The sequence below is a fragment of the Bos grunniens genome, chromosome 5, assembly GCF_055505025.1.
Source record: "Bos grunniens cultivar Pamir isolate PY7600 chromosome 5, Bosgru_T2T1.0, whole genome shotgun sequence".
In the NCBI taxonomy this organism is placed as follows: Eukaryota; Metazoa; Chordata; class Mammalia; order Artiodactyla; family Bovidae; genus Bos; species Bos grunniens.
In genome coordinates, this window is record NC_141169.1 from 30,191,711 (window position 1) to 30,214,120 (window position 22,410).

At 37.4% G+C, this 22,410-nt stretch overlaps 1 protein-coding gene across 9 annotated transcripts in view; it reads right to left on the bottom strand.

Moving 5' to 3' along the window:
• Nucleotides 1–22,410, bottom strand: part of LARP4 (La ribonucleoprotein 4) — a 71,663-nt gene that overhangs the window by 35,463 nt on the left and 13,790 nt on the right. For 5 of the 9 annotated variants that reach the window (XM_086399459.1, XM_086399458.1, XM_086399455.1 and 2 more), the window contains 5 exons: nucleotides 14,115–14,262; nucleotides 12,964–13,116; nucleotides 8,997–9,072; nucleotides 3,292–3,428; nucleotides 1,700–1,803 (listed from right to left, as the gene is read on the bottom strand). In XM_086399459.1, coding sequence (XP_086255585.1) covers nucleotides 1,700–1,803; nucleotides 3,292–3,428; nucleotides 8,997–9,072; nucleotides 12,964–13,116; nucleotides 14,115–14,262 — 618 coding nt within the window. The remainder of the gene's footprint in view (nucleotides 1–1,699; nucleotides 1,804–3,291; nucleotides 3,429–8,996; nucleotides 9,073–12,963; nucleotides 13,117–14,114; nucleotides 14,263–22,410) is intronic. The other 4 variants (XM_086399460.1, XM_086399457.1, XM_086399463.1 and 1 more) reach the window with 1 other exon arrangement.

Consider the following 22,410-nt stretch of genomic DNA (forward strand, 5'->3'; position numbering starts at 1 on the left):
GCTGCTGCTGCTGCTGCTAAGTCGCTTCAGTCGTGTCCGACTCTGTGCAACCCCATAGACGGCAGCCCACCAGGCTCCGCCGTCCCTGGGATTCTCCAGGCAAGAACACTGGAGTGGGTTGCCATTTCCTTCTCCAATGCATGAAAGTGAAAAGTGAAAGTGAAGTCGCTCAGTCGTGTCTGACTCTTAGTGACCCCATGGACTGCAGCCCACCAGGCTCCTCCGTGCATGGATTTTCCAGGCAAGAGTACTGCAGTGGGGAGTGACACAGCACCCATGCATTATTCCATTTAACAGATGAGAAAACTATGGCAATCACAAAAAGAGATTAAGTAACTTACCCCAGGTCACAGAGCTAGTAAATAAAAATGCTGGAATTCAAATCTGGGCAGTTTCTGGCTCATACCCTTGAAATTTTTTCTTAATATTACAAATATTCTTCCTTTCTGCAATTTTCCATTCAATTTGTTACTTCTGACATATAATTAATAATTTAAAATCCAAGATCTATCTAGTGACAGTTTCTTTTCTAATTTCTCTCACTGCTTCTAAGTTTAGGAAATCATCCTTTTGGAAATTTAATACTGAATGACTCCAGGCAAAAAGATTAACTACTTATGTGTCAAATAGGTGACAAGGGTCTAAAAATTCTTTTTAAAATGGTTAATCAATTACCATATCAGTTACTGATTAACCCTCCTCATCTCTATCCTTAACATGACAACTCAATGTGAGGCTCCATGGCTTAAACAACATGGGTTTTGGAAACAGAAGATTAAGTTTGAATCCAGACTCTGTAACTTAAAACAGTCCATGTGTTATCTAACCATTCCAAGGCTCAGTTTATTTGTAAATCAAAACAAAAAACCTTAGGCTTTAAATAACTATAGTACGTAAGAGTTGGTAAAATCTGATTATTAAATAAATGTTATTATACTATGTTGTTACATCAAAGGATCTATTTCTGGATTTTTCAAAAACAGAACACCTATTGAATGCTTTTAAAATTTTATTTCAATTTTTATTTAAATTCATTTCATTTCATTGAGCTACATGGTTTGCAGGACCTCAGTTCCCCAACCAGAGATTGAACCCAGCTCACGGCAATGAAAGCCCTGAATACTAACCACGAGGCCACCAGGTAACTCCCCATTTCTGGATTTATTGTCTCATTAAAATATTATTTTACCCTTCTACCTGTACCATACTATCTTTATGATTGCAGCTTTGTTTTATTATTTTGCTGCTGCTGCTGCTAAGTCGCTTCAGTCGTGTCCGACGCTGTGCGACCCCATAGACGGCAGCCCACCAGGCTCCCCCGTCCCTGGGATTCTCCAGGTAAGAACACTGGAATGCTAACCAGTCCTAAATCATTAATCCTTACTCAAATTTTTAAGTCCTAAGTTAATCCTTTCAGTTTAATCATCAAGCTCCAAAACAGCCTATTTAAATTGGCATTCAATTAAATTAATAGAGAATCAGTATCACTACAATAGTCAAATTTAGCCTTCTAAGAACACAGAATTGGATCATTTTCCTCCCTGTGTGCCATTCTTTCAGTATTTCAGAATTTACAAAGCACATCAATGTTTACCCTATTCAAAGTAATTGACATGACAACAGTGACAAACCTTGCTTGTTTACCTCCTCCAATTTAAACAGTAAAGAATATTTAGCTTAAACAACGCTAATGATTTACCTCTATTGGTGTTGTTTCAGGAATCTCTCTAAGAATCACAATACAACGCTTATGACTTGGTCTCACTTTCTCACCCTTCTCATCAACTTGCACCATGGGAGAAGCTGAAATTTAAAAAAAATTTCATTCAGAAGTGAAAAATAGCGATACTATAATTCTATTAAAAAACTATTCATTTCAACTTCCAACTAAATCAATCAGCAGAGGCTAATATTTTTAAAAAATTAAGTGGTAGATTCAAAGATTACAGTCACAATAAAATACCTTGAGATTGATATGCAAAGAACACCATCCAATGTTAATCACTGAATGAATATTCAGAATACTTGCTCTGTCACTTGGCACAGAGTTGGAGTTGAAAAGAAGCCTTCACAGAGTACTCGGTAATTATTTCTCATAAGGTATTTCCCTATATACAATTACTGAATTTAAGTAAAATCAACGTACCTACACTAGCCAAACACTACTCTGGTAAGTGTAACAAGCTGTGACATGTGAAGAAATTCTTCTTCAAGTCTGAGAAGCACTTGAAACCAAGAATTATATAGAAATCATTACAAACTTTCTGGGATTTTAACATATTTACTCTTACTTACTACTACAGAGACCCAGAAGCCACCTTTTAGATGCTGCTTTTGAGTAATACTGAATAAAGGTAGTACCACAAGGCAAAACTTTTATTTCTAATACCTCCTAATATTCCACATCTCCCTGCACAGGCAAGTAGAGAGAATAAAAGCAGTTGTTAAGGAAGAAGGCTTGTTTATAAATCCTAGGTTTCAGCCCTTGGTGGTACGAAATTCTGTCTCTTGGCCAATTCTTTAAATGTTGACAAGACTGGGTCATTTTAAGAAAGTATCTTTCCAATCGATCAGAGATTTAATAAATATCTTTATTCCTCTGAGAATGGAAATACCTACTCCTATGTAAAACTATTATTGGACTTTTTGTACTTAACTTTTAAACATCTCAAACAAATTTCATATAAAAGTGAAGATCTGTCTTTACTCAAGTAGTTAACAAAACCCATACGAGAGAGGTTACCAAGAAATGCTGATGTAAGACACAATTATCACCAAAAATTCTTAAACCTCAATCTAAAAATATAAACTCTTTACCAAACTTTAGAGCAGCGTTTGTTAAACTGGAGGTCGCAACTCTCTAACAGGTTGTAAAAACAAATTCAGAATAAAAGAAATGAACTCATTTCAAGCATTCAGTACTAATCTACATAATTAACATTTCAGTTCTGTATATGTAGTGTGTATATCAGGTTATGCCATGAAGTTTACTTCTTACTGTTGTTCAAGAAACACATTGCTTTAGAGGGTGGGATAACAATACATAAAGCATTTTAACAGCCAAAAAAACTGAGGTTTAATTACCTATAATTAAATGAGTAAATGGGTATCAAGATGAACAACCAAGGTACAGAACTGATATAGGTATGTATCAGTCAATAAAAACAGAAAAATTATTAGCACAGTATAACAAAAAACATGGAGTTAAAAACAATTTCCTATACGATCAGAAATCAAAGGAATATTTAATTTTTTGTTTTAAAAGTAAAGTAAAAGGTATGATTTACATACATCTCAAAACTTCAAGAATTAGATCAGGGTCTGTGGTCAGTTTTTTAATTTCTTCCATGTTAGCAACTGTCCAAATTGGGACGAACTGATCACTGTCCATTTGAGATATCAGGTAAAGATCCTTTGACAAATTTTCTCTGAAAGGAATAAGAGAAGTACAGTCCTATAAAGCAAACAAACTTTAAAAAGCACCTAAAGAAAAGAGACGCCTTATTTACTTTTATCACTAAATCTAGGAAAACAAAATTATGCCATCAGAAATAACAAGGTAAACTATGAAAATACATAATATGCAACAAATACATTTTAACAACTTCTGGCAAGTTTCTGGATCCCTAAATATACTGGGTCCAACAGTTTTGAACAAGGGAGTTTATCAAATTATACTGATATGCAAAAAGGCTTAAAGTGTATCACAAAACATTACATACAGTTTTGTTCCATCATCATACTTTATCACTGATGTCAGAACATGTATATGGAGAATATAGTGTAAGCCATGAGTTGGATCATGAGGGATTTTAAATTTTTTAATGTTTTTCATTTTCAATAGGCACATTTGACTTTTAAATTTAAATAATAAAGCTAAAATAACAAATTTAAATCATTTTAAATTAAGACAAAAGATTCTGTCTCAAACATTTTTTAAAAAGGAAAACACACACTATCTTACACATAAAATCCTGTTTAACAACAAACTGAAGGAGAATCAAATTGCCTTATAATTTACATCAAAACTTTGGAACAGTATGGTTATAGCTAGAAATCTTTGCTTAAAAATTGTCTCAATAACCACCCTATTTAAAACTAAAACCACCCAAGCACTCCTGTTTCAACTCCTCCCTTGCTTACTCAGCTCTACTTTTATCCATTCCACATTGCAGGTGAATTCTTTACCATCAGGGCCACCAGGGAAGCCCAAGAATACTGCAGTGAGTAGCCTATCCCTTCTCCAGGGGATCTTCCTGACCCAGGAATCGAACTGGGGTCTCCTGCACTGCAGGCAGATTCTTTACCAGCTGAGCTAGCAAGGAAGCCTACTCTTTACAACTGTTTGGACTGCAGCCCACCAGGCTCCTCTGTCCAAGGGGATTCTCCAGGCAAGAATACTAGAGTGGGTTGGCAAGCCTTCCTCCAGGGGATCTTCCCAACCCAGGGATCGAATCTGCTTCTATTATGTCTCCCACATTGGCATTCGGGTTCTTTCACCACTAATGACACCTGGGAAGACTTAGTGCCTGGCAAAGAGTAGGGTCAAAGCCTTTACATTCAAATTATACTAAAATTGGACTTCCCTGGTGGTACAGTGGATAAGAATATGCTTGCTAATGCAGGGGACATGGGTTCGATCCCTGGTCTGCAAAGATCCCACATGCTGTGGAGCAACTAAGCCCACGGAACCACAACTACTGAGCCCGAGTGCTGTCACTACTGAAGCATGTGCTCCAGAGCCTGTGCTTCGCAACAAGAAGGCACCACAATGGGAAAGCCACGCACTGCAACAAAGAGTAGCCCCCACCTGCCACAACTAGGGAAAGTCCATGTGCAGCAACAAAGACACACACAAACCAACATAATCAAATAAACATTAAAATTTTATTAATAAATATTAAATAAATCATTTAAATTTATTATTGAATAAAATTAATATATTAAAAATTATACTAAAATAGAGTATTAATTACTTTAAGGTTATAACTGTCAACAAACAGCGGTTATTTGTCTTGGGGGGGAAAAGAATACAGAGGATAACAGTGACAAATTCACTTCAGCACAAAAGAAAGGACATTAGAACATACTGTCTTATTCCTTAAGAACCTGAAAACAAGACTACTATAAACATGAGTACAACTAAAAGACTGCATTCTAAATCGACTGAGACTTTCAGCAGGTCTATTCTTATAAAACAGAATGGCACACCCTTAAAGAAACCGTACCTTGTCAGAAGTTATGTCAAATAATAGATATATAACATCTAGGATTACGACTAATACCTAATATTGTTCAGTCGCTCAGTTGTGTCTGACTCTGTGACTCCACGAACTGCAGCACTCCAGTCTTCCCTGTCCTTCACTATCTCCCAGAATTTCCTCAAACTCATGTCCTCTGAGTCAGTGATGCCATCCAACCATCTCATCCTCTGTCGTCCCCTTCTCCTCTTGCCCTCAATCTTTCCCAGCATCAGCGTCTTTTCCAATGAATCGGCTCTTCCGATCAGGTGGCCAAAGTATTGGAGCTTCAGCACCAGTCCTTCCAATGAAATGTTCAGTGTTGATTGCCTTTAGGAAAGACTGGTTTGATCTCCTTGCTATCCAAGGGATTCTCAAGAGTCTTCTTCAGCACCAGTTCAAAAGCATCAATTCTTCACTGCTCAGCCTTCTTTATGGTCCAACTCTCACATACATACACGACTACTGGAAAAACCATAGCTTTTTCAGACCACTCTCAGCAAAATGATGTCTCTGCTTTTTAATACACTATCTGGATTTGTTACAGCTCTTCTTCCAAGGAGCAAGCGTCTTCTAATTTCATGAATGTAGTCACCATCTGCATTGATTTTGGAGCCCAAGAAAATGAAATCTGACAGTTTTCACTTTCCCCCCATCTATTTGCCATGAAGAGATAAGACCTAATACCTAATATGTTCATGACTAAATCTAGTATGTCTCAGTGGCAAGTTTGCTGAGCTATAAATCTTAAATGCCCAGCCAGTTTGTACTGTTTCATAGTTCTGAGTAGCATGTGGCAGATCATGATAAGCTACAGCTCATGTTGCAACAACTAAAAAAGCTTGGGTAGATTACCAAAAAGTCATGTTTTTGGTGATAAGGAGAGCTGTGGAAGCTACAGGGACAAAATGAAATTCCAAGAAGATGATGTTTCTTTTCCGAGGGTATGTGCAGATCCTGGACCAGAAGGAAACTAGCAGGGCTCTATCTCAGGCATTTGCACAGGGTTAGGGTTAGGAGCCTCCAACACACAGCTAATTTTCCTCCATATGAGATTTATTGAGTTCTAAGGAGGAAATGGGAGGCTGGGAGCCAGGCTGAAAAAGCAGAGTAGAATCTTTATGGTCCTGTGGCAGTCCCAGTGGAAGAAGGAACCTTGCATCAAACCTAAGATAGGTCTTCTTGATAAGACATCTGCCAAATTTTGAAGCTGTACAAAATAAGAGGCTAAAGAGCTCATCTCAAACCTCTGAACAATGGAACTAAATCTCCCTTGGTGTTTCAGGACTCTTATCAGTCCTGAAACAGAAAACTGCGTTTCCAAATCAAAAGCCTAAGAGGGTCATGACAAAAGAACAGAGATAAATCAGAGGTAGATCGAGTTGATTTAAAATGGCTGTTCAGCCCTGACTCAGCTCAATTCCTGACTAGATTAAAGAAATCAATCTGCTACTGCCAACCAGAAGAAAGCTCAAACCTTGTCTAGAGAGAAAAATTATGGCACTTGCAGCTTCTAGTTTCTTTTTATATGGTGTGGCCAGCATATGTAGTGTCCAAATTATAATCAAAATGCGTAAGACATGCAAAAAGTAAGAAGTTATGAATAGAGAATTAAGAGGAAAAAAAACTCAAGAAATATAGGCAAACAAACAAATGATCCAGTTAGTAGGCAAAGATTTTAAAATAACTACGGTAAGTATGTTACACAAAATGAATTGCATCACAGGCGCAAATGACTAGAGAAAAGCCACAGGTCTTTTATAGAACTAGGGCCCTATACTAGACTACCCAGGCAAAGAATAAAAAGGAGAAGAAAAGGGAGATATTCAAGATGAATCAATTAAACCCAAGTCAATATGTATTCTATATAAAGAAATAAACAAGTCTAACAAAATCCAGGTTGCTAGCTTAAAAAACTGGTTTACTAGTCCTCCTCTGAAAAACAGAAGACATTACACTGCAAGCATATCCAACTTCTATCTCTTCTGGAAGGGGAAGTTCTACGAATTGAAATTTTATACATCTAAGCTATAAATATACCTACATAATTCTGAATTCTTATCTGTAAACAAGACATCTTAAAATGTTTGCCTTTTCTAAGAAATAATTGGTAATATAAATTCTATACCCTTATAAATAAAAAAAAAAATTCCATACCCGTCTTATCAAACAATCTTATTAAGTCATCTTATTAAAAAAAGAACTCCATGATCAAACGTTGTAAGAGCAAACTACTACAACTATAATTAAGAGATAACTTAAGAACCCTAAAAATGAATATGATTATAGGAAAAATATCCAACTGAAATTTCATTATTTTTTCTACTGAGAATAGATCCTTTACATATTCGATTGGAGACTACATCTTTAAATCTAGTTAAGAAATATACTGCAGAATGATACCAAAATACATTACCAAAGGAAATTAAAAAACCCATTTTCCATTCTATTAGGTTGGTGCAAAAGTAACTGTGGTTTTACACTGTTGAACTCCGCCATTTGATACTGGAACACATTCTTAAATGTGGTTATGTTATACATCATTTTAATGCATGTTTCTTGCTAATGACTTTTTATTTGCTGTGTATTTTAGATTTATTTTAGACTATGGAAATGATGTTAGACAAAATGCAAACTCGAGAGATTTTCTTGGGTTCAAAATGGGTTGTAAAGCAGTGGAGACAACTCGCAACATCAACAACACATTTGGCCTAGGAACTGCCAATGAACGTACAGTACAATGGTGGTTCACAAAGTTTGGCAATGAAGAAGAGAGCCTTGAAGACAAGGAGGGCAACGGCTGGCCATCTGAAGTTGACAATGACCAACTGACAGCAATCATCGAAGCTGATCCTCTTACAACTACACAAGAAAGTTGCCAAAGAACTCAACATTGACCATTCTACAGCCATTCAGCACTTGAAGCAAATTGGATAGGTGAAAAACCTCAGTAAGTGGGTGCCTCGTGAGCTGACCAAAAATCAAAATAATCGTCATTTCGAAGGGTCATCTTCTCTTAGTGTAGACAACAATGAATTATTTCTCGATCAGATTGCAACATGTGATGAAAAGTGGATTTTATATGACAACTGGCGATCACCAGCTCAGTGGCTGGACCAAAAAGCAGCACCAAACTTGCACTAAAAAAGTCATGATCACTGTTTCATTGTCTGCTGCCAGTCTGATCCACTACAGCTTTCTGAACCCCAGTGAAACCATTACATCTGAGAAATATGCTCAGTAAATCTATGAGATGAACCAAAACTGCAAAATTCCTGCAGCCAGCACTAGTCAACAGAAAGGGCCCAATTCTTTTCCACAACACCTGACTGCACATTGCACAACCAACCCTTAAAAAGTTGAACGAAATGGGCTACAAAGTTTTGCCTCATCCACCACGTTCACCTGATTCTCGCCAACTCACTACCACTTCTTCAAGCATCTAGACAACTTTTTGCAGCGAAAATGCTTCTACAACCAGCAGGAAGCAGAAGATGCTTTCCAAGAGTTTGTCAAATACTGAAGCACAAATTTTTACACTACAGGACTAAATAAACTTAATTCTCGTTGGCAAAAATGTGTTGACTGTAATGGGTCCTATTTTGATTAATAAACATGTGTTTGAGTCTTGCTATAATGATTTAAAATTCATGGTCTGAAACCAATTATATTTGTACCAGTCTAATATTTCATTGGTATTTTACATAATCAAACAATTCAAAAGAAGAGAATGTTAATTAAAAAATGATAGTGTACCGTGAGAAACAGAATTCTAATTGTTTCTTTAAACACTCTTTTAGTTCTTCTGTAGAAATTGCTGAGTTGCTTTCCCCTGATGGTAGAAAACAAGAGAGAAAAAGTTAACACCTAATTACCACAGGTAGTAAACTCTACATATTGTTTTAAGAATAAGCCACGAAGTATGCACAAATTAAAATCACCAGAAAACTTTTTTTTTTTACTTTTTTAGAATTCAGCTACACATGGTCTAATAAATACTTTCAACTTATCTATTCTTGTTTGTTTAGACAGATTTCATTTCAGTTTTAAAATTATATATTTTATCAAGCAACTAACAAATTAACAAATCAGCAGTAATACTAAAAGCACCTGAATACCACTTTGTAAAACACAGTCGTCAATACTTAAAAAATGTGATAACTACTTATTCCTTTAATGAAAACTCAAAGTACTAAGTAATAGTAATCTAAATTTGAAGACAGGAACTACACAAAATGGGATATATATATATATATATGGCTCCACATTTGTATTACTGGTAGTAAACCTGATGTGAGTCACACTCCTTAAATTTCTCTCTCTCAATAGACTTGTGGTACCCAAGGTGTATGTGTGTGGGGAAGGGAGATGGATTGGGAGTTTGGGGTTAGTAGATGCAATCTATTATATAAAGAATGGATAAACACGGTCTTACTGTACAGCACAAGGAATTATATTCAATATTCTCTGATAAAACATAATGGAAAAGAATATAAAAAAGAACATATATATATGTATGTATTTTGCTGTACAGCAGAAATTAGTTAACACTGTAAAACAACTATACTTTAAGGAAAAAAAAAAAACCTACTTCTATCTTTTTATATTCTTTTCATTGCTTAATTTTAGAGCACTGTATCTTCCTAGGAATATTGAAAGCATTCAAATGTCCAAAGGATTGGACCAACTCTCTAACAGCCCTCTATGCTTTCTATTATTTAAACCCAGAACATGACTTTTCAGGACTAAAGCCTGGAAAACCATCAGTTCTTATTAGATTCTTACACAAAACACCACCTGCTAAAATCATATGCTATGTCCTCTTCTTTAAAAGCACTAATGATTAAGTAGGCTAATTTCCTTTAAATACACAGATAATAGGATATATGTAAATGTACATTTTGTGCATGATTTTACCACTACTTTGTCTTATATGTAAGACTCAAAATGTTATTAGATACTAATTTCATTAAAAATAAAAAGCATTCTATTTCTACGTAGTATATGCAAATCTTCTAACACAAAATTCATCCACCAAAATGCTTAAGCTTTCAATATCATTATAGCAAACCTTTAAAAATTCAACTGGTTGCCACTTCATTTAAACCAACTCTATGTTCAAAATGTAGCCAGTAGTTAAGTATTTTACAACATGAGGGAGTAAAACCTAGTCAATCTTTCATTATTATATGGAAATACCATCCCATTTCACTTGAGGAATCAACTTTCAAGCTGGCTGACCTGAGAAATCTAATTCAGGTATTTATAACAAACTGAGGACAAAGTTTGAGTCAAGTTATAGACCTTGACTAATGTTCAGTTCTGTTCAGTCGCTCAGTCGTGTCCAACTCTTTGTGACTCCATGGACTGCAGCATACCAGGCCTCCCTGTCCATCACCAACTCCCAGAGCCTCCTCAAACTCATGTCCACTGAGTCAGTGATGCCATCCAACCATCGCATCCTCTGTAGTCCCCTTCTCCTCCTGCCTTCAATCTTTCCCAGCATCAGGGTCTTTTCAGATGAGTCAGTTCTTCGCATCAGGTGACCAAAGTATTGGAGTTTCAGCTAAAGCATCAGTCCTTCCAATGAATATTCAGGACTGATCTCCTTTAGGATGAACTGGTTGGATCTCCTTGCAGTCCAAGGGACTCTCAAGAGTCTTCTCCAACACCACAGTTCAAAAGCATCAATTCTTCGGTGCTCAGCTTTCTTCACAGTCCAACTCTCACATCCATACATGACTACTGGAAAAACCATGGCTTTGACTAGATGGACCTTTGTTGGCAAAGTAATGTCTCTGCTTTTGAATATGCTGTCTAGGTTGGTCATAACTTTTCTTCCAAGGAGCAAACGTCTTTTAATTTCATGGCTGCAGTCACCACCTGCAGTGATTCTGGAGCCCAGAAAAATAAAGTCTGTCACTGTTTCCACTGTTCACCCATCTATTTGCCATGAAGTGATGGAACCAGATGCCATGATCTTAAGTTTTCTGAATGTTGAGTTTTAAGCCAACTTTTTCACTCTCCACTTTCACTTTCATCAAGAGGCTCTGTAGATCTTCACTTTCTGCCATAAGGGTGGTGTCATCTGCATATCTGAGGTTATTGATAGTTCTCCTGGCAATCTTAATTCCAGCTTGTGCTTCCTCCAGTCCAGCATTTCTCATGATGTACTCTGCTTATTAACATATAATTTAAGTAAGCAGAGTAACAATATACAGCCTTGACGTACTCCTTTCCCGATTTGGAACCAGTCTGTTGTTCCATGTCCAGTTCTAACTGTTGCTTCTTGACCTGCATACAGGTTTCTCAGGAGGAAGGTCAGGTGGTCTGGTATTCCCATCTCTTCAAGAATTTTCCACAGTTTGTTGTGATCCACACAGTGCTTTGGCATAGTCAATAAAGCAGAAGTAGATGTTTTTCTGGAACTCTATTGCTTTTTTGATGATCCAGCAGATGTTGGCAATTTGATCTCTGGTTCCTCTGCCTTTTCTAAATCCAGCTTGAACATCTGGAATTTCATGGTTCATGTACTGTTGAAGCCTGGCTTGGAGAATTTTGAGCATTACTTTGCTAGAGTGTGAGATGAGTGCAATTGTGGGATAGTTTGAGCATTCTTTGGCATTTCCTTTCTTTGGAATTGGAATGAAAACTGACCTTTTCCAGTCCTGTGGCCAGTGCTGAGTTTTCCAAATTTGCTGACTAATGTTAGCAAAAGTAAAGGAAATCAGTCCTGAATATTCATTGGAAGGACTGATGCTAAAGTTGAAGCTCCAATATTTTGTCCACCTGATGTGAAGAACTGACTCATCTGAAAAGACCCTGATGCTGGGAAAGATTGAAGGCAGGTGGAGAAGGGGACAACAGAGGATGAGATGGTTGGATGGCATACTGACTCAAAGGACATGAGTTTGAGCAGGCTCCAGGAGTTAGTGATGGACAGAGAAGCCTGGTGTGCTGCAGTCCATGGGGTAGCAAAGAGTTGGACATGACTGAGCAACTGAACTAAATGTCAGCAACTAAGCAGTGATGGAAATGCCTACTCCCTATTTCACTTATTTTCCAAAGAGACTGTTTGGAAATTAGAGAAACAAAGGTAGGTAATCAGGGTCTATGGTCTATTTTTAGTTTCCTTTAAATTTCATCCATTTTAAATCCAAGCAACTGCTAACCTATGCCAACAAATGAATGTGGAGGGGGGAAAAAAACGACTATCTCACAAATTGAACTACAACAGAACTATGATTTAACACAACCCTTTTCTCAAAATTAATCCCATACACATACACAAACAACACACATATATAATCTCAAAATTAATCCCATTTAAAATGCATTTCTCCTTGACAAAAGTGATGGGAAAATTGACAGAGCTTGCGCTGACAAGTTCTGTCAAGTCCCACTAGCAGACCAAGGAACTTGGACTCTCTGAAAGACTAATTTAGGTCTCTTTTAACTATGTTGACTGTTTTTCTCCTTTCATTGTTAACTTCACACTTTCTTTTAATAAGATCTTTAAAATAAACATATTTTTAAAATTACAGTATTCATATTTGACCATTTTACTTGTAAAAATTGCTTAATATCCCATTAATATAAACTTCTTTTGAAATAATAAAATAGACTGATCAATGCTACTATTTACTAGAATAATGACAGACTGGAAGAGGGAAAAGACTAGCACACTGCACTCTTATTTTACCAATAAAATCATAAAGTTTACCAGAAACATCATATATTTGATAATTCAGATCTTCTGGCCCCAAAATCATTCCATCAGTTGATTCTTCAATGCCTGTAATATTTCTTGTGGTTTCACAAGATGAATACATTACTTCATATTCCTTACACATATCATCTGCAAGTTCTCTATTACCTGTATTAAAAAAAACATACTGAAAGTAAATAGTAATTCTTTAAAATCCTATCTTTAGGTACTCTGGGCACTTGTCTTCTGTAACAAGATCTCAAATAATTCTATCAACTGGGAAAATGTCCATATGGTTTTAAGTAAGAACTGTCTTTGACAGGACGTAAGCTTGACCATTACAAATAAGCTAAAATGATTAACAACTGGAGCTTCCCTGGTGGTCCAGTGGTTAATACTCCGCACTCCCAATGCAGGGGGCCCAGGTTCAATCCCTGGTCAGCGAACTAGATCCCACATGCTGAAACTAAAGATCCCGTACGTGGCAAATAAGACCCAGTGCAGCCAAATAAAGTAAAATAAAAAAAAAAAAAAAAGGATTAAAAATAGCTTAAGGACTTCCCTGGTGGTCCAGTGGTTAAGAATCTGCCTGCCAATGCAGGGGACATGGGTTCGATCCCTGGTCCAGAAAGATCCCACAGGGGATCCCACATCCCACTTGCCTTAATTACTGAAACCTGCACACTCTAGAGCCCACATGCAGCCAAATAAATAAATAAACTTAAAAAAAATTGCCCAAACTTACACAGTACTATGTATATGACAGCTTCACATATATTATTTACTTAATTCTCAGAAAATCCAATGCCAAACCATTATTGCCAATGTTTTACAGATGAAGGCAACAGGCATGGAAAGGTTAAATCATCTGCCCAAGATCAAATAGTGAGTAAACAGCACTGTCAATGACGGTAGATCAAAACTAATTTAAAAATACCATATTATACATGGGTTAAAAACTGAACCCAAAGATACAGCTGCTCTCTGAAATTAATGACAATCTATTCATACTGGATATAAATGAGAATGGTATACAAACTACATGTTAAACATTTATAAATACATCTTATCAAATAATCAAAGGACGTACCCCAAAGTTCTATAAACTGGTTGGTCAAATGTTTAACCAAACTGTGATGCATTCTGATGAAATGTTTAGGGCTTACCCTCAGGAAGAGACCCTGATGTAGCTGCTGTTTCATGCCAAGAGCTTTCAGTTCCATGAGCTACTGGCGTAGCATCAGTATTTCCCGGAGGTATTTCTTGCCATACTTTGGCATTAGGATTTAAACCAGTTCCTTTAGATGTCACCTGCTAAATAATCATAGGATTCATTTGTAAATTTTAAAAGTTAGTGAATTAAAATTACAAATTTAGATTAAATAAACAATATTTTAAAGTTTTTGGCTCAACTTGAACTATAAACCTTTTAAGCAGATGAACTTGAAATGTTTATATATAAAATTTAGCTACCTATACAATAAATAAAAACATCTCCATAAAATACTATTAATATAGATACACTGCTTTACCCCAACCTACTTGCAAATATTATAGTTAAAACTATGCACCATTATCTTGGCCATTTGTGTTATCAAGAGCAATTTTTCAGAGTAAATTTTTATTGCCATCTAACTTGTGACAGAGACCTTCAAGTCTGAATGATTCTGTAAGTGGAAACTTTTTTCCAAGTCAAAACCAGCATTCTGCCTGACATTAGAATGCATTATTCCATCTGTCCCTTAAGTGTATATTCTTAATGTCTAAAACAATTATTTAACATATTACCACCTAAAGTGATCATTTGCATACATCACCTAATCTCTCTCTCTCTCTCTCTCTCTCACACACACACACACAAAGTAGAAATGGATCATGGGGCGAGGGGTGAGAGACAAGAGTATTCAAGAGGTGGAAGGAGAGGAAGCAGGATGCACAAATACATTTTTCTCATCACATTCAATCAAACAACAGGGCTGATCCTTCTCAAGTACACTAATGATCCTCCATAGAATTCACTCCTTTTTCAGAAAGTTACTTTTTGTCTTCTCAACTGCAGGCCCCTCTCGTGGATGGCAAGTACCAGAAGGTACAGCAAGGAAGCTTTATGACCTGCAGATACTGGGGATTTGATTTTCATAAAAAAATAATTGGCACACACTGAGCCATTTATCAGGACATTGTCATAAATTCTGTCTACTTAAGAGTTCTTACAACTGACCTTGACTCATGCGATTTAGGTAGAGGCGTGAAACAGCCTGTAAGTATCACCAACACCAAAATATAACCAACCAAAGCAGAACTCTGGATAGAAGAATTGAAGAGCCTTAGAAAGAGTTGCTGAGAAGACTCAACTTCTGACAGGCCTAACTGTACTTCCTGTAATTATGTACCATGAAATTCCCCTGCACCCTTGAATCTAATAAACTGATTTTTTACTTTGAGTGAGTTTCCATACTTTGCAACTAACATGGCTAACGTAACTTGAATGTATGAACCAATGAAACATCGTTTAATTATACTCCACAGCTTGCACATTTCTTTGGATTCCTTTCACGTATCAACTGAAATCCAATCTGGAAAAAAGGAGAATGCCCAGACACAATGCCCTTTTCCATGTCAAGGTTCATTTGCATCTTGGGAACAGGGCTGGGCCTTGAATTAGTGGACATTATTTTACCACTGACGCTGTTTAGAACTGTATATAAGCATCTGGCTTTTAGTCAATTTTATTATTATTTAAAAATTCTCTACAGACAATACACCCTCTTCCTGCATTCACGAGGGCAGTAGCCTCTCACCACTTAGCCTTTGGAGCAGAAGGGACTGAATGTGATTTGGGAATTTTAAGTATAGCTTAATTTCTGACTGATGGCAGAAAAGAACCGTGAAGAGTTTGTGACAGCCTAGCCTTCCTACCATGGGAACAACATTTAATTTCGTGTTAAGCATTTTGACAGAAGAAAATTTATTTATTAATACATACTTGCCTCCTCTCCTTTTACTCAATTCTGAAAATACCAATTATGTCCCTACCCTCCAAAATGGCAAATAATAAAGGCTATGGTTCTCAGAAAAATCAAACTCTTAAATCTTGATAAACACAATGAAAGAGTAAAAAATTCATTTCATGAATAAAACCTGTACATGAAAAACATACAGTAGAGAAGCCATGTATCCACTAGAAATACCCTTAACTAATAGAACGGCTGCGGCTTTAGTAAAGCAAAACAGGTAACAACTATAGACAACCACATGCAAGAGCTGAGGCTCTAGAATCACATATGCAAAACCCACCTCTAACATTAACAATCGTGTGATTGTGGGGAAATTTCTTAACTCAATTTTCTCAACTATAAATTGAGGTAAGAATTCCCTATTTTAGAGACTTCCCTGGTGGTCCAATGGTTAAGAATCCACCATGCAATGTAAGGGGACAGGGGTTCAATCCCTGATGGGGGAACTGGAATCCCACACGCCGTGGGGCAACTAAGCCTCGGGCCACAACTTGAGAGCCCACAAGCCACAACTAGAGTCTGAGCGATGCAGTGAAAGATCTTGCGAGGCGCAGCTAAGACCCAATGCAGCCAAACAAACAAAGAGGCCCAAGGTGGTCTGCTTAAAAAAAAAGAATTCCTTATTTTAAGAACTAAATATTAACAATGAAAAGCAATTGATACGTATAAATACTCCATATTCTTTTTTACGAAGCATGTTTGTTTTGAATAAAAGTAATTTGGCTGTCTTACCCTCAAAAGAATACTTTGCAAACACTAATGCATTAATCAAAATAACTGTGAGGTATGTTCAAAGTTAACTATTTACATAAATGTAAATTTATGTCACAGAAAATCAGCTTTAAAGAAGCAAATACAAATCACAAGGAGAATGGCTGATTACAGAATAACACAAAACTGCAACAAACAACAACAAAAAACTGAAAATAAAGACTAGGAAAATAAAATTCTAAAAAAACCTCACAAATGCACACAAATAGGAAAATAAAGTACCATTTTATGCTTATTAGATTAGCAAAGCACTTAAAAATAATTCCTACCTTGGCATAAAATTTTCAAACTCATTATTACACTGAAGACTATAAAATGGTGCAACTTGGCTTCCCACATTCTAGTATTATTTATAAGAGCCAAGAAATGTAAATAACTCAAAGTCAAACAAAGGAGCAAAACAGGAAATTAAAACACACTCGCTAGATAAAGTGAGTTACACAACCACTCAAAGTTATAAAGAGGGAATCCCCTGGCAGTCTAGTGGTTAGGACTTGGCACGTTTCGTTCACCGCCAGGGCCCAGGTTCAATCCCTGGTCAGGAAACTGACATTCCCCAAGCCATGTGGATAAGTCAAAAAAAACCCACAGAGCTTTCCTGGTGGTTCAGTGGTAAAGAATCTGCCTGCCAAGGCAGGAGACACAGGTTTGACTCCTGATCTGGGAAGATCCCACGCTGAGGAGCAACTAAGCCCAAGGGCCACGACTACTGAGCCTGTGCTCTCGAGCACGGGAGCCGCAAGTACTGAGCCCACAAGCCCTGAGGCCAGTGCTCTGCAACACGACAAGCGCTGCAATGCGAGCCGGGGCCCTGCAGCTAGAGACTACAACAAGACAAGCACTGCAATGCAAAGCAAGCCGGGGCCCTGCAGCTAGAGACTACAACAAGACAAGCACTGCAATGCAAAGCAAGCCGGGGCCCTGCAGCTAGAGACTAGCTTCCTCTCACCACAACCAGAGTCTGTGCAGCAGTGAAAACTCAAGAACAGTCAAAAATAAATAAAATAAATAATAAATAAATAAAAAAGAAACACCTCAACAAAGCTGTAAAGATACACTACCACATTTATTAAATCTAAAGGGGGGTATTAATACATCACAAAAAATTGCTATCTATTAAACCATGACACGTCAAATATTGTATTGATAAACTGTGAAAAATATCAAAATGGAAAGTGATTTCACACAATGGAAGAGAAAAAACATCTCCACCACAGTAACAAAAGCAAACATGTTAAGCAATTCTCTGAGCTAGGTGCTATACTGAACACATCTATGAACTCACTGACTTCTTAAGACAATCCGTAAGTACTGATATTTCCCTCTTACATGTTATCCTATCATATGAGAAATAACATATCCAACTAAAGAAATACAGAGATTAAGTATGCAGTCCGTATTAACCTACAATGATTACAAGTCACAGATTATTACAATTGTAAAAAATCACATAAACATGTGGACATGGGCTAGGAGGAAATACGATCTGCTACAAAAACTAGGTCAGGGGTATTTTTCCTTCATAAAGCATTTCATTAATAAATCATTCACAGGACTTCTCTGGTGGTTAAGGCTTTGCGCTCCTAGTGCAGGGGCCTGAGTTTAATCCGTGGTTGGGGAGCTAGATTCTACATGCCACAACTAAAGACCCCACATGCTGCAGTGAGGATCAAAGATCCCAAGTGCCTCAACTAAGACCTGGAGCAAATAAATAATAAATTAAAAAAAAAAAATCAAAGCATTCACTAAAATGTTGCCTTGTTGATGTCTGACAGCAAACAACAAAATTCTGTAAAGCAATTATTCTTCAATTAAAAAATAATTTTAAAAAAATGTTGCCTTAAGTCTAAGTCATAAAAAATATGAAACTAAAAAAGATTTATTACATCCATTAAGGATTTTTCAAATCAGAGCATAAATGTCAGTTGGGAATTCCCTGCTAGTGCATTATCATCAAAGATAATTTTGTGCCCTTTGTGCCTGCATGTATGTAACATATACTCAATGTTTATTTAAATTTCTATAAGTTTTGACCAATTATCTTTGATCATCATTCTTTTTTTGCATTTCAGACGTTTCTTCTGGATCATTTTCCTTCTTCCCCAAGAACATCATTCAGAACTTTTTTTTTTTTAGTAAACTCTCCAGTTGTGGTTTCTCAAAAAATACCTTTATTTCTATCTTCTACTTTTGCTGTATACAGAAATCTCTCTAGGCACATAATTCCTCTTCTGCACATTAAAGACTAGGGATCGAACCCAGGGCCGCTGTATTGGGAGCATGGAGTCTTAGCCACTGCCCCACTGCCTTCTGTTTTGCACTAATGACGGATTAGAATTCAGTCACTAGTCTAGCTGTCATTCCTAATCTCTCTTTCAACTCTGGTGCTTAACCCTTGTCAATGGTGTTTTGCAATCATAAGCCTAAGTGTGGAATTCTTTATTATTCTACTTGGAGTTCACTGAACTCTTTGAAATCTGATGCATCTTTCATCAATTCTGCACAATGTTCAGTCATTTACCTCTTCAAATTTGCTCTCCACCAACTTCTCTATTACTTCCTCTGGAATGCCGATAAAATATTCTATACCTTCTAATCCTGTATCCCACCTCTCTTTGTATCAATCTTTCTTTCTTATTTCCTACATCTTTGTCTTCCTGAGAGATTATATTCTGAGCAATTTGAGATCTTTCTGCCAGTTCATCAATTCTCTCTTCAGCTGATTCTAAAATGCATTCAACTTGTACAGTAAGTCTCTAAGTTCCTTCTACATTTTCATTTCAGAAGTTCCTTTTGGTTCTTTCCTCAAATCTATCCGATCAATGTTTTGTTTTCTGACCATCCTTTCAGTGTGTGTGTGCACTCAGCTGCTCAATTGTGTCCAATTCTTTGCAATCCCATGAACTGTAGCTATCTCCTCTGTCCACAGAATTTTGCAGACAAGAATGATGGAGTGGGTGGCCATCTTCTCCTCCAATCCTTTCAGTACCTTCCTTCTTTTTCTGGCCATCCCACCACAACCAGATTGAACCCGGGCCTGTTGCAGTGAAAGCTCAGAGTCCTAATCACTGGACCACCAGGGAATTTCCAGTAGCTTCCTTCTTTTAAACATTCTAATTATATAGTCTGTATCTGATCATTCCAGTACGTGTAATATCCAAAATCAAAGGGTTTGAGTTTCTGCTGAGATCTGTTTTTTTTAATGCTAAACCATGTTCATTAAGACATGTGTTTTATGATTTTGTTCCGCACACTCGTTTTCCTTGAAACTTTATTTGTGGGAATTTTAAAGGTTGTTTAAAATGTGCTCTTCAGGAGAGGATTTGTTTTCTTTCTGTTGGATGACCACACAGTAAGACTATCAATCTGGTATCACATAAATTGTTCTTTAAAATCTATCTATCTGGCTGTGCTGGGTCTTAGTTGTGCCAAGTGGAAGCTAGTCACCTGACCAGGGATCAAACCCAGGGCCCCTGTATTGGGATCATGGATTCTTAGCCACTGGACCACGGGGGGAGTTCCCATGACTTAAAGTTTTCAATATGGGTTTTTGGAGAACAACAAGTAGTGGGAATTTCAGCCCCACCTTGCATCAAAGAGGATTTGTGGTTAATATAAGACCCCTCTTTCCACCAAGCCAGAGCCAAGACTAAAGCTGACCAGTTTTCTTTTTCTCTGATAAAGCTTGTTTTTTCCCTTAGGGTGCTGTGTGTTTCAGTGAAAGATCCTGTGTGGCGCAGGTAAGACCCAATGCAGCCAAACAAACTGGAAATAGCAACCCACTCCAGTATTCTTGCCCGGAGAAGTCCACAGACGAGCCTAGTGGGCTACAGTCCATGGGGTTGCAGAGTCAGACAGAACTGAGCACACACATCAGCATAACACAACCATGCCTGCAGGCTTGGGGTAGACGGGGTCAGATATAATTAAGTTTGAAGTTTCAGAGCTTCCCAGGTGGCGCTAGTGGTAAAGAATCCATTTGCCAATGCAAGAGACTTGGGTTCATTCCCTAGTCTAGGAAGGTCCCACAAGCCAAGGGGCAACTAAACCCATGTCCCACAACTACTGAGCCCATGGTCTAGAGCCTACAAGCCGCAACTACCAAAGCCACTGCGATGAGAAGCCCTGGCACCACAGCGAGTAACAGGCCCCATTCACCGCAACTAGAAAAAGCCTGTGTACAGCAACCAAGACTCAGAACAGCCAAAAATAAATCTTAAAAAAAAAAAAAAAACAGAGAGAAGAAGAAAGTACTAATATTGGTACTTTACAGCTAAATTGAAGAGGAATTCCAACAATTAAAAGTCAACTATGGTATAACAGACAAAAATTAACTTTACTCTGCCACCTAGTAATTATGCAGTCACTGATCTCAGCTTTCTTGTTTTAAAAAATGTAATGGCTGCGCTACCAAAACTCCTTATAGTTTTTGCAAACCTTGGACACCAAACTTTGTCTTGGTCACTACTTCTCTTTCCCTCTTGTTATTTGTACATACTTCTAATTTGTTACCACTGTAATAGTTTATTAAGTGTTTTTTACAACAAGGCAGTGGGCTCAATCAAAAAAGGTAGAAGCTGGGTCATCCTCTACTATTTCAGCTATTAAAATAAACCAGGCTGAGAGCAGACCTTCAACTGTCTATTTGAATGGAATAGTAAAGACACAGGTGCAAAAAAAAGAAATTAATGTTTAGACACTGTATTTACCCTTCTGATGTGACAGAAAATCAGAGTTGATACAATCTTCCTTTTTCTCATATGCCTGTTTAAAATAGAAGCCTTTTATTGGAGTGCTTCTTGGCTTATGATTTCACGTCTGACAAAGGCTTTCACAATAAACGTCAAAACCAGTAACAAATGTCAAACCTAGCAAGGGAGCAAAAGGACCTTTGAAGTAGCACCAAATATAAATAACCCAAGCAACATCTTAGCCTAGAGATGTTAATTGACAGCTGTTTCATATCATAATTAGCTCAGGGAAAAGAACAATGAATTTCTTTACAGTACCACCAGCTAGCCCCAACAGGACAGGTACACAGATAATTTTTAAAAACCTCTATGGAGGGCTTCCCTGGTGGCTCAGTGGTAAAGAATCCGCCTACCAATGCAGGAGACATTGGTTCGATCCCTGATCTGGGAATATCCCACGTGTCACAGAGCAACTAGGCCTATGTGCCACAGCTACTGAGCCTGTAGAGGCACAACTACTGAGCCCACATGCCACAGCTACTGAAGTCTGAGTGCCCTAGAGTCTGTGCTCTGCAACAGGAGGAGCCACCGCAAGGAGAAGCAAATGCACCGCAACTAGAGAAAAGCCCGCGCAGCAACAAAGGTCCAGCACAGCCATAAATAAATAATAAATAAACAAAAACTGTATTAAAAATAATTCCATGAAACCTTCCTGACAGTTAAGACTGAATACTTCTTCCACAGCAAGCAGTATAGGTTCAATCTCTGGCCCAGGAACTAAGATAAATCTCTAATTCCCTGGTAGTCCAGTAGTTGGAACTCTGTGCTTCCCCTGCAAGGGGCACAGGTTCAATGCCTAGTCAGGGAACTGGGATCTCACCAGTTGAATGGTGTGGCAAAAATATCAAAAACAAACAAAATACACCTCTAGGTAGCAATTTCATTTTTATTTTTCTTTAGGTAGCAATTTTAGAAAGCAAGTC